The following is a 12,221-nucleotide window of genomic DNA, read 5'->3' as shown; positions in this document are numbered from 1 at the left end:
CACGGATGCAACTAGAGATGTTCCTACTAAGTGAACTGAGTCAGACAGAGAAAGACAGACACCACGCGATGTCACTCATATGTGAAATCTAAAATACGACACAAATGAAGTTGTCTACGAAACAGAAACAGACTCACAGAGGACAGACTTGTGGTTGCCAAGGGGGAGAGGGCTGGGGGAAGGATGGATTGGGAGTTTGGGGTTAGCAGATGCTAACATAGCAGATGCTATATTTAATGCTAAAGTATTATATATAGGATGGATAAACAACAAGGTCCTACTGTATAGCACAGGGAACTATATTCACTATCCTGTGATAAACCATATGGAAAAGAATATTAAAAAATAAGAATGTATAGGGCTTCCCTGGTGGCGCAGTGGTTGAGAGTCCGCCTGCCGATGCAGGGGACGCGGGTTCGTGCCCCGGTCCGGGAAGATCCCACATGCCGCGGAGCGGCTGGGCCCGTGAGCCATGGCCGCTGAGCCTGCGTGTCCAGAGCCTGTGCTCCGCAACGGGAGAGGCCACAACGGTGAGAGGCCTGCGTACCGGAAAAAAAAATAATAATAAAAAAAGGATGTATAAATGTGTATAAATGAATTACTTTGCAGAAGTTAACACAACATTGTAAATCAACTTTATTCTTCAATTTTTAATAAAAGAGGAAGGAAGGGGAGGTGGGGCGTTTATGCAATTATGGCTGGGATATGTAGAGCGGAGATTAGAGGAAAATTGCTGCTGAATTTCCAGACGGGGTTTTCTTGCCAATGCTCCACCTCTAGAGGATGGTTACAGTTGAAATCCCAACTTGGAACAAGTTTAAAAGAGAGAGTTATCTACATACTGGAGTTCTTAGGAGGAACTGCCCCGGCCCAGGCAGAGAAAGGCATGGGAGCCCAGGTGTAGAAGCAAAGACCCTCAGCTACCCAGGAGCTGTGTGATATATTGTAAGTCACTTAGCCTCTCTGAGCCTGTTTCGTCATCTGTAAAAAACAAGACTGGCTTCATGCCTGTGTGGGGGTTCAGGGCTCCACGCTCAGAAGGACCCCACGTTCAGTTAAATGCTCTGCTGCCGTCTCTGGAAATTCTTCGTAATTTTTGAACAAGGGGGCCTCCATTTGCATTTTGCACTGGACCTGCAAATTATGTAGCCAGTCTTGGTCAAGTACCTCCCTGTGGGGTTGCTGTGGGAATCGAGTGGGAGACGACTCACTGAAACCACCCTGCCCAGTACCTTGCTTAGAGTAAATCACTCAGCAAATGGAGCAGCACACCAAAGTGAGCTCCCAGAGGACAGATGCTCCAGTGGCCTGTGGGTATCCGCCCGGCCTCCCCTCCCTGGGAGGAGGGACCCTAGGAAAGCTGGGCTCCCGGACACTCTGTCCGTTGGCCCAGCCTGTGGGAAAGCGCTGGGCCTCTGCTGGCGCGTGCTCGCTGCCGCCCTGCTTGAGTGGCTGCCCTCTCCGCAGCTGATGGCCTGGGAGCCAGAGCAGGAAGAGGAGGTTACCATGGTGACCGCCCGGCCCAACTTTCAAGACAGCATCCACGTGGGCTTTGTGTCGGGCCTGAAGAAGTTCACTGAGTACTTCACCTCAGTGCTGTGCTTCACCACCCCCGGCGACGGGCCTCGCAGCACCCCGCAGCTGGCGCGCACCCACGAGGACGGTAGGCAGCGCCCTAACCCCGGCTCCCTCTGCCCCCACCCGCTCCGCGGGCCAGGCTGAGCACTCCAGGCCCAGGACGGCCCTGCCCTTGTCTTCGAGCCGGGGGTCACCCCTGGAGCCCCACGGGCTGTCTTGAGGACGGTGGTCTCTCTCCGGCTCTAACTGGCATTGGGTGGGTGGGGGACCCTTTTGGGTACAGTGCCAGGGCCCGTGGGACACCTGAGCTTCACTGAAATCCTGGACACCTCGCTGAAGGTCAGCTGGCAAGAACCAGGGGAGAAGAACGGCATTCTCACAGGTAGGCGCCACGGCATCGCTGCCCCGGGGTGAGACGGGCGGCAAAGGCCCTCCCATCCATGCCCCTCCCTTCGACCTAGTGTGTATCCAGAGCCTCCCAGCAGGCCACTCTTTCTTAGAAAGGACTCATGGGAGGCTCTCAGCCCCTGTGCTCTGAGCCGCATCCCAGATCTTCAGCCGCAGTGACCCACCCTCCCTCCTGCAATCCACACCCAACGAGGGGCACCCACCCAGGTTACACCCGGGGCCCCAGGCACGATGCTCCCACCTCCCTCGGCCCCCTCCTTCCAATGCGTGTCTAACTGCCAGACTAGTAAGGAAGTGAGAAGCAGGGCAGAAAGTTAAGGTCCCAGCCAAGCTCACACCACACTGGGCCCTCTCCCCAGGATATCGGATCTCCTGGGAGGAGTATAACCGGACCAACACCCGCGTGACGCACTACCTACCCAACGTCACCCTGGAGTACCGCGTCACGGGCCTCACCGCGCTCACCACCTACACCATCGAGGTGGCCGCCATGACCGCCAAGGGCCAGGGCCAGGTGTCTGCCTCAACCATCTCCTCCGGGGTGCCTCCAGGTGGGTGCCTGCCCCCAGCGCTGGGTTCCTGGCCTCTTGTTCTCCTGTTTGGGAGGAAGCCCCTTCTTCAGGAAGATTGGCTTCTTCCCACACAGCTCTCCCCTCCCTGGAGTCTGGGGTTCCCGGGTCCTCCCAGGGCCGGCTGCATCCTCGTGATGGTGAGGCCGTGTGGGCTGCGGCCGCTTCCTCCCCTGATTCTCAGGGAGCCTGGGCCCCCGCAGAACCCCACCCTTGCCTCCTTCCACCACTGCCCCCTCCCTCTGCTCCCCCATCCTGCTCCAGGTTCTGCATCAAGCAGCGGTATCTATGATTCAGGGGAAGAATTCTCACTGTCGCCCAAAAGGTCCAAACGGATTCCAACCAGTGGAAATGTTGGTTGGGAAGGGGATAGAGCAGGGTGAGAATAACCTCACCCCCGGTGTAAACAGCAAGCTTTGGCCCCCATCGCGCTTCTGCCAGGCTCTGTGACCCTGAGCAGGTCAAGCGTCCCCCTCTGTGCCTCAGTTTCCCCATCTGTGTCTATGGAGAGACACACCGGATAGCCACGTGGTCCTGTCTGGGTCTGTAAGTCTGTGCTTGTGCGATGTGGCCAGAATCCCTCGACCTGCCCACCGAGGTGGTTGAGATACCTGAGCTTCAGTTGACCCCAAGTGATACACTGTAGTGCTCACCTGGCCCAGAGCTCAGTGCATCCGTGCACTTAGCCCTCCCAACAACCCTGAGGTAGGCAATATTATTATCATCTGCATTTTACCGAGGAAGACACTGCGGCACAGAAAGGTTAGGTAACTTGCCCAAAGGCACACAGCATCAGAAGCAGTGGAGTTGGATTTCAACTCAGACAGTCCGACCCCGGAATCTGTTCTCTCTCTGTTCACCCTGAACCCCAAGGTTCCTGGTCAGAATACAGGGACTTTGGGAATTCCCTGGTGGTGTAGCGGTTAAGAATCCGCCTGCCAATGTAGGGGACATGGGTTCGAGCCCTGGTCCTAGAAGATCCCACATGCCGCGGAGCAACTAAGCCCGTGCGCCACAACTACTGAGCCTGCATTCTAGAGCCTGCGAGCCACAACTACTGAGCCCGTGTGCCTAGAGCCTGTGCTCCACAAGAGAAGCCACCGCAGTGAGAAGCCCACGCACCTCAACGAAGAGTAGCCCCCGCTCGCTGCAACTAGAGAAAGCCCGTGTGCAGCAACGAAGACCCAACGCAGCCAAAAACTAAATAAAGTTAATAATTAAAAAAAAAAAAAGAATACAGGGGCTTCCTCCCGTCCTCATCCCTCCTTCTAACCTCCCTCAGCCATTATTGGTTTGGGAGGGCTGTAATGGGTTGTGTGTAGATGGAGAGAATTCATTCAGGAAGCCCAGCCCCCGTTTCCTGGCCCTGGGGGGTTCTCTCAGCCCCGAGCCTACCTCGGTCCCTGGTCTGAACACAGTGAGCCTTAGATGCAGGGCCGAAGGCCGTGTTGTGGGTTGAGACCTCGGCCATGCTCCTACTCCGAGGTGTCTAGGAAATTGCGACACACAGCCCCCCCCCCCCCCGCCGCCCCGTGCCTGGAGAGTCCTGTGGGGGGTGGAAGGACCTTCTTCTCACTCCTTTCCTGCCCTGTTTTCCTTTTCCAGAACTCCCAGGAGCCCCCACCAACCTGGGCATTTCCAACATCGGCCCCCGCTCCGTGACCTTGCAGTTCAGGCCAGGTTATGATGGGAAGACCTCCATCTCCCGCTGGCTGGTGGAGGCCCAGGTAAAGCTGCCGGAGGAGAGCCCTACAGCCTGGGCAGCCTGCTCCCCGGCCTTGGCCGCACGCCTGCTCTTGAGAGCAAATCACATGTGTGTTTCAATCTGTGTGAGTTTCACATGCAACTATCAGAAAGTCAGATACACCAGAAATGCCCACAGTTCCACCTCCACCTCACCTGCGTACACACACACACACACACACACACACACACACACACACACACACACACACACACACCCCTCCTCTGGTCAGGGTGGTGACTGGCTAGCCTAGAGAAATAACCAGCTGCTTCCTGCAGCCCTTTACACCCATGGGTCTCACCTTTGCCTGCACCAGGGGAGTGTTCAGAAGTTCCAGCACCTGGGTCCCACCCCCAGAAATTCTGATTTTGATTTAGCTGGGGTTTTAAGAAGCGTGCCAGGGTGTTGGGGAGAATCACCTGGGAACTTACTGCTGATAGATATGCAGGCGCCTGGGCACCACCCCCGGGGATTCTGATTGGCTGGGTCAAGGGCAGCGCCCAGGAGTGGGTTTATAATAAGCAGCCCGTGAGATTCTGATGCAGGAGGGCTCGGGGTCCCACTTGAAGTCTTGTTTAAGGGCCTGGAAAGATGGGGGCCCCCTGTGGTGCCCTCCGGGTGAGCCCTGGGCTTTGTGTCAAGACCTTCCCTGGGCCGGGCTATACCTCCCGGGAGCTGGGGCTCAGAGCACCCCCATCTCAGCCCGGCAGGCTGGCCAGGTCTAAGGGTGTCTCCATTTTCAGGTGGGCGTGGTCGGGGAGGGAGAGGAGTGGCTGCTGATTCACCAGCTCCCCAACGAGCCCGACGCCCGGTCCATGGAGGTGCCCGACCTGAACCCCTTCACCTACTACAGGTAATGGGTTAGGAAGGGGCGGGGGCTGCCCGGCCTGGGACGGGCTTTGGCCCTGGGGTCCTGCCCTCACCATTTTGCTCACCCGTCTCCGCCCATCTCAGCTTCCGCATGCGCCAGGTGAATATCGTGGGCACTAGCCCACCCAGCCAGCCTTCCAGAAAGATCCAGACCCTCCAGGCGCCCCCTGACATGGCCCCGGCCAACGTGACGCTGCGCACGGCGAGTGAGACCAGCCTGTGGCTCCGCTGGGTGGTGAGGCTCCCGCGAGGGCGGCGGGGGTGGGACGTCTCCTCGGGCCTCAGCACCCTGCAGAGGTGCCTCAAAGCAGGCGTCCACCGGATTCCCTCCAGGCCCCTCCTCTGTTCTGAGCATCAGTCTTACTCCAATGAACAAATGCCCCACGTGAAAAGAAGCTCAAAAATACTGTGTATTGAGCATTGCCACACGCCAAGCACTTTACATTATTTTTTCTTCCATTTAATCCTCCCAGTCATCCTGCAAAGGACATGGTACTCTCCCAATTTACAGCTACGAAAACTGAGGCTCCGAGAGGTTAGGAATTCACCCACAGTCACACAGCTCCCGGGGTGGTTCTGGGCTTCGGATGTAAGTTGTCTCACCCACCAAGTCAGAGAGGGAGGGGTTGCTTCTCAGGTTGGGGGGGGGGGGGGTCGGGGAGGCATTAGGCTCTGTCCCCACAGATCAGGGTTCCACATCGAGGGTCATTACCCCGGTGACCCTGCACGAGTGAGTAATACGTGCAGAGGCCTTCTCCTCCTGCCAAGCTGGGTTCTGAGTGCTGTCAGAGTTGGACCTTGAACCCTCTCCACGAGCCTGTGACAGTGATCCTGGCCCCCACCTTACAGAGGAGGAAACTGAGGCAGAGAGAGGTGGAATAACTGGCCCAAGACCCCCCACACCCCCTAGTTAACAGCAGGGCTCGGGGTCCCAACCCGGGGAGTCTGGCCCCCAGAATCCGCCGCCCTAACCCCTGAGCCAGCCCATCTTCTGGGGAACAGGAGAGAGCATTTCTCCCCCAGGACATCGCCTGGAACCGCGTTTCCCGGCGCGGTCGCCACAAAGCAGAAACCCAAGAGGAATTCCTAGACAAGCAGACGTGGGGCCAGCACCGAACAGCCCGGCTCCTTAGAGAATCCAGGAATGATAGCTTCAGGGGGAACTGCCTGCCTCCACTTCACCAGGCCCCTCCGGCCATGCAACTCTTTTTTGCTTCCACTAAAGATGTCTTACTAGTTGCCCCAAACTCAACTTGCAAAACCCCGAGCTGTGGGCTGAGATTTACCAGAAAGTCATTGCTGCCTTTCGCTTGCCCGGACACGCCTGATGGAGGCGCTAATGGCCATCAGCCCAGACGAGCGCTAGTTATGAATGACGACGGCCCTCCCAGGCGGCTGGGACCAGCAGCAGGCAGAGCCGTCAGGCACCAGCAGCAGGCAGAGCCGTCAGGCCCAGTTCGCCCCTCGCCGACCCCCCACTTCTCACCTCAGTTCTGCTCCCCTCCAGGCTGCTCCCCACGTCCCTTCTGCATCTCACTTTAAGGTTTCCAAATACTAAAAGGCTAAAAAGTCTGGTACGTAGGGTGGGAGCTGGAGGGGGAATAAAAGGCAGGGGTTGCACTGTGCGGGGCCCCGGGCCCCTCCGGCCCCACCTAATGGCGCATGGCCCGCTGCCTTTCCTTAGCAGGTAGGAGAGCATGTGCTCAAGGCCCATCTCAAGCTCTCAGGCCCATTGATTGCTGTCTTAATGGCCTCTAGTCTGCTTCACTGAGTGTCTGTAGGAGCGGGGGCTGGCAGGAGGGACGGGGGATGTAGGCGGTGAGGCAGAGGCCGAGCAGCCAGAGAAAGTAGGTCAGGACGTGCAGGGCCTGCGGATCACGGGCTCGTCGGAGCCTCTGGGGAAGCAGAATGCGGGCAGGTGAGGGCTGAGGATGCCCCAGCTCCAGCCCTGTCACCTTCAGAGGAGAATCTGAAGGCTGGGCCCTCAGCTCGCGCCTGCTTCAGATCCCAGGCTGCCCCCAGTGTACAAAGACCTCCACCGCTTATCAGCACTGCCCAGGTTCATCCGCATGACCTTGAGCCGGTGACCACAGCCCCACCAGCCTAATCATAGGCTCAGGAGATGAAGCTGTCTTTTTTCTCTTCACTGAGACTCAAACAAAAAGGAGGAGGCTGAAACTGCAGCGGGAGAGGCGGAGGTGTGCTGGATGGAAGGACCTCCTGACAGTGACTGGAGCTCCGCCCATGCCTGAGATGCTGCCTTCACGTGCTTGCTTCTCCAAGGGCAGACACAACCTGAGACCAGGCGTGCCGTAGGCAGTTACATACGTATATGTTGGCAGGCTGAGTGAGGGAGTTAAGTGGCAGAGACAGCCCCTGCCACAGGTGCTGAGTGTGGGACAGACAGCCTTTATGCCTCTCTTCACCAGGGCCAACTCCCCTGGCAGGGTCATAAATTTGTCACCTGCACAATGAAGAGTGGATGCCGCCTCTCCTCTGAACCCAGGGTAGAGAGACAGGGAGATGGTGGGACTGTCAGAAGCACAGAGTTACACAACTAAGCCACACCCAGGGGTGAGAGCGCCTCACGTGGGTGCTGACGGGCTGGACAGTGGGCTGGGTAATCCCGAAGGCTGCCTGGAAGAGGCAGCTCGAGCCAGGCAGTTCTTCCGTATGCTAGGTGGGCCTGGCCTCACAGCTGCTTTTCCCACCCCTGCCCTCCCGCAGCCTCTCCCAGAGATGGAATACAACGGGAGCCCCGAGTCGGTGGGCTACAAGATCAAGTACAGCCGGGCGGACGGCCACGGCAAGACGCTGAGCCACGTGGTCCAAGACCGCGTGGAACGGGAGTACACCATCGAAGACCTGGAGGAGTGGACGGAGTACCGCGTCCAGGTGCAGGCCTTCAACGCCATCGGGAGCGGGCCCTGGAGCCAGACGGTGTTGGGCAGGACCCGGGAGTCAGGTACTGCGCCCTCATGCCAGCTACCCCACCCGCTTCACCGCCCTGGGGCCTGGGGATACCCCCCCACCTTTGTCTCTCTGCCCTCAGGGCCTGCTAAGGGCTCAAAGGCTGGAGCTGTCGTGCGAAAATGTCCTGGGCTCCTTTTCCTACTTGTGCTCAGCGTCCCGCAGAGCGCCCTGTGTGTGCGTGGCCGCGCCTTCCAGAACCTGATTTTCCCAGCACTGCTTCCAGAGGTTCCCAGGAGGGGCTTCCCGCCTCTGTGTCCCCACTTTTAACCCTGACACCCAGCAGTGCCTGTGAGACCCCAAGATGGAGGTGGGGGGGTGGGGAGAGGGTACGGGTTGGGTGAGCTCTCAGAACATTCCAGAAGCAGCAGCGGCTCATAGGGGCCTGGCAAGGGGACACCCACAGAATATGTGCTCCCGGCCTACAGGCAGCCCTCATCCAGCCGCATGTGGCGTGTAGCTCTGTGGCTTTTTCCTAACGCCCTTTAAATGACGGCTGCTTTCCCACCCTAGCCCCTCCCCCACCCCTTGCTGCTACGCTGGCAGGAAATGCAGCCTCATCCTAACGTTAGTCTGAGGGGGGATAACGGGGAGGCTGATCTGAAGCCAGAAGCAGCATCTGCGACACTCCAGAGCCAAAGGCATCATCGTCGCAGAATAATTTGCTATTTGGGGACCATGCCCCGTTTCCTTCCTCAGACCCCAGTCCACCCCCTCCACTGTCGGGTCCGCTCTGGGTCGTGAGCTGCTTCTCTCCGCTCCTTTCTCCCCCAGTGCCGTCCTCGGGCCCCACCAACGTGTCTGTGCTGGCCACCACCTCCAGCAGCATGCTGGTTCGCTGGAGCGAAGTCCCAGAGGCCGACCGCAACGGGCTGGTGCTGGGCTACAAGGTGAATCCCAGATCCGAGCACGGGAGGGGGCTGGAGCCCCTGCACCCACTTCCCTGTCCCGGCGCCCTGTCCTCGCGACCCCCTGGGGCCCAGGACTCTGCCTTCTACAGCGGACACCGGGGATCTGCCGGCGGCATCCGTTGGTCACCATGACAACCAAGGAGTCCTCCCTTGGGGGTGGGGAAGCTTCCCATGAAGGCCTGAGGTCCTTGGGGCAGCTCTACCTCCCCCAGGAGGCCACACTGGGTGCCCCAAGCCTCACTCTCAGCCCCGATGGGCCCAGCTTCAATTTCCATTATCTTCTAGAATTCCTCCCAAAGCTGCACCTGCCACCCCAGCCTGGAAGTCAGGAGACGTAGCTTAACATCCCAGCTCTGCCACTACTGGCTGTGTGACCTTGGGCAAGTCACGCCCCCTCTCTGGGCCTGTTTTCTCAGCTGGATGCTCTCTAAGGAACCTTCCAGCTCCATGGCTGACTGCATCTTTGTGTCCCCCTCCCTCCCCGAGCACTAGGCTTGTGTAACCTGGGAACCAAGCCCCTCCAGGGAGCCCCAGGTCCACCCACTCATCCTCACCCACCTGGCTCCTGGGGAGGAGATAGGAGAGGTTCTGGCGGGACCAGACCCAGGCCGGAGGCCCTCACCCCTGCGCTGGGCTCCAACAGGTGCTGTATAAGGAGAAGGACTCAGACTCCCAGCCCCGGTTCTGGCTGGTGGAAGGGAACTCGTCACGCAGCGCCCAGCTCACAGGCCTGGGCAAATACGTGCTGTACGAGGTGCAGGTGCTAGCCTTCACGCGCATCGGGGACGGCAGCCCCAGCCATCCTGCCATCCTGGAGCGGACGCTGGATGACGGTACGTTTCTGTCCCTGGGAGCCTGGGGAAGGCTGAGAGCTGCGCTTTGTCCACCCCTACCCTGCCCAGCCCTGCCCCGCCCCTCTGAGGTCTCTCTCTGCCCCAAAGGGAACCGTGGCCTCAGGCTTCTGCTGGGGGAAGCAGGTCACTGAGGGCCACCAACCCCACTGCAAGGGATGCTAATTACAAAGGAAGAAATGACAATGCAAGGGCAGACTGGCATCTGATCCAGTCTCTCCGGGACAGGTGAACAGAAAAGAGGATTTGTACCCGCTTTGATTTCTTGTTCACCTGGGGCAGGCTCTCTCCGAGCCCAGGTCTGTGCAAGCGAAAGGCTTGATTTTTTCCTTTACACAAGCCTACAGGTCCTGTTAGCAAACGAATGACGCCTGCCGGGCTCCAGGCATTCATCTCTGCAGCAAAACTCCCCATCGGAGGCTGAGCTGACAGGTCCTTTGCCCCCCTTCCTCCTCCCCACACACATCCTCACATACTGCTCACCAAAAACACTTGTGGGGTCGGGACGAGAGTGCAAAGCGAAGCCCAAACACCATATGTCTCTGTTCTAAAGTGATAAATGAAGCTAATGATCTGTTAAATTGAATATGTCCTACCCTCCTGCCGTGACAGATACACCCTCCTAATGGCCTGGAAGGCCAAGTTCAAGTTTAGAAATCTCAGATTTCTTGGCATTCCGAATTAGATCGAGGCAGCCTGGGAAGAGCTGCCCCCCCAGCCGTCCCCCGACTCTGCCACCCTGTTGTCTCCCCTCCGCCCCCATCTCCTCTGGCCCATTACCATTCAGTTTCCATCCATTTGCCCAAAACACCTGCCCCTTGGCCATCCCTCCGTCCAGAGGGACAAGTCTACACCCTCAGGGGGGTGGTTCCAGGCCCCTGTAGAAGGGAAGCATGCCTGGGGCTGTTTGGGCAGGGAGCTCCAGGCCCGCGGGTTCCAGAGTGAGGTCCAGAAAGAGGAGCGGTGGAGCTCCGGATGCACGGGTCCCAGAGTGAGGTCCAGAAAGAGGAGCGGTGGAGCTCCAGGTCCACGGGTCCCAGAGTGAGGTCCAGAAAGAGGAGCGGTGGAGCTCCAGGTCCACGGGTCCCAGAGTGAGGTCCAGAAAGAGGAGTGGTGTGTGCTTGGGGTTGGTGCTTTCATTTGCCCCAAAGCTGGAGCCTCGGCCCTGTCTAGTTCCTGCCAAGTAACGCATAAACCTCACTGATAGCATCTCCACGTCCTGTGTGAGGACACGGTGCCAAGCACAGACACACACTCCTCAGAAGTTCAGCGAGCAGAGTGACCCCTTCCCCTGCCCCCCGCCGTGCTGCTCTGCCGGAGCCGGGCTGGTCTAGGGGCTGAGCGGCAGCTGCAGTGTCCCCTGCTTCTCCTCTGTCCCCTCCAGTCCCGGGACCACCCATGGGCATCCTGTTCCCAGAGGTGAGGACCACCTCGGTGCGGCTCATCTGGCAGCCCCCAGCCGCCCCCAACGGCATCATTCTTGGTAAGCCTGTACCCCTCCTGGGCCCTGGCTGCAGGAAGAAGGAGGTATAAGGTGTAAAGGAGGCAGTTCAGTCTTGGCCGGAGAGAGGCTAAGCCCAGGACAAGTGTCCACATGTCCTCAAGAATGGTTGTGAGTCTAATTTCTCCTACTGGAAATCTCAGCCTGTAAGATTATCAGCGGGAGGGCAAGGTTGGGGCTCAGGTGTCTCAGGGACCATTGGGCAGCTCTGTGCCTCCACGTGACCCAGGTCCCCAGGGGACTGGCCATCTGGTGACCCTTGGCCGCTGTTCCTAAGTGTAGCCAAGTGAGGGCACATGGGCTGGCTCAGCGCAGCCGCGCCCACAGGTGGGAAACGAGGCCTGAGGCACCCAGGAGGGATGCTACAGGTCGGAAGCATCATTTCGTAGTCACGGTTCCTACTAACACACACACACACGCAGACACACACACACACACGCAGACACACACACACACACACACACACACACACACACGAGAAGACTCATAGGCTTGAAATGAACAGCTGTGTGAACTTGAGCAAGTCGGCTTCCCTCCATGGCCTCAGCCCCTCACCTGTAGGACGGGGGATCGGACCACCTGTGCCGGTCCAGGGCTCAGTCCTGGCATCGTGCAGCGCCCGCCCCCTGTGAAAGCTGTGCCTCTGGAGACAGAGTCGATGGGGCTGGGGGGTTGGGGGGTGGGGGGAAGGCGTTTGGGCTTAGAAAGACCTGGGCTGGAATTCCAGCTTGGTCAATTCCTGGCAGGTGGCCTGGCCTCCCTGAGCCTCAGTTGCCTCGTCGGGGGCTGGGCTGGGGGTTGCAGACGCTGCATAGAGCA

General features: G+C 58.8%; 1 protein-coding gene across 3 annotated transcripts in view; it reads left to right on the top strand.

Moving 5' to 3' along the window:
- The window catches only part of SDK2 (sidekick cell adhesion molecule 2), a 264,077-nt gene that overhangs the window by 207,688 nt on the left and 44,168 nt on the right, over positions 1-12,221 (top strand). For all 3 annotated transcript variants that reach the window (XM_060290211.1, XM_030838094.2, XM_030838093.2), the window contains 10 exons: positions 1,468-1,663; positions 1,862-1,960; positions 2,346-2,537; positions 4,161-4,282; positions 5,043-5,152; positions 5,254-5,404; positions 7,897-8,134; positions 8,914-9,029; positions 9,694-9,883; positions 11,286-11,384. In XM_060290211.1, coding sequence (XP_060146194.1) covers positions 1,468-1,663; positions 1,862-1,960; positions 2,346-2,537; positions 4,161-4,282; positions 5,043-5,152; positions 5,254-5,404; positions 7,897-8,134; positions 8,914-9,029; positions 9,694-9,883; positions 11,286-11,384 — 1,513 coding nt within the window. The remainder of the gene's footprint in view (positions 1-1,467; positions 1,664-1,861; positions 1,961-2,345; positions 2,538-4,160; positions 4,283-5,042; positions 5,153-5,253; positions 5,405-7,896; positions 8,135-8,913; positions 9,030-9,693; positions 9,884-11,285; positions 11,385-12,221) is intronic.

The sequence above is a fragment of the Globicephala melas genome, chromosome 20 (genome assembly GCF_963455315.2).
Source record: "Globicephala melas chromosome 20, mGloMel1.2, whole genome shotgun sequence".
In the NCBI taxonomy this organism is placed as follows: Eukaryota; Metazoa; Chordata; class Mammalia; order Artiodactyla; family Delphinidae; genus Globicephala; species Globicephala melas.
Note: the sequence above shows the minus strand (reverse complement) of the source record. Positions and strands in the feature narration are given on the sequence as shown.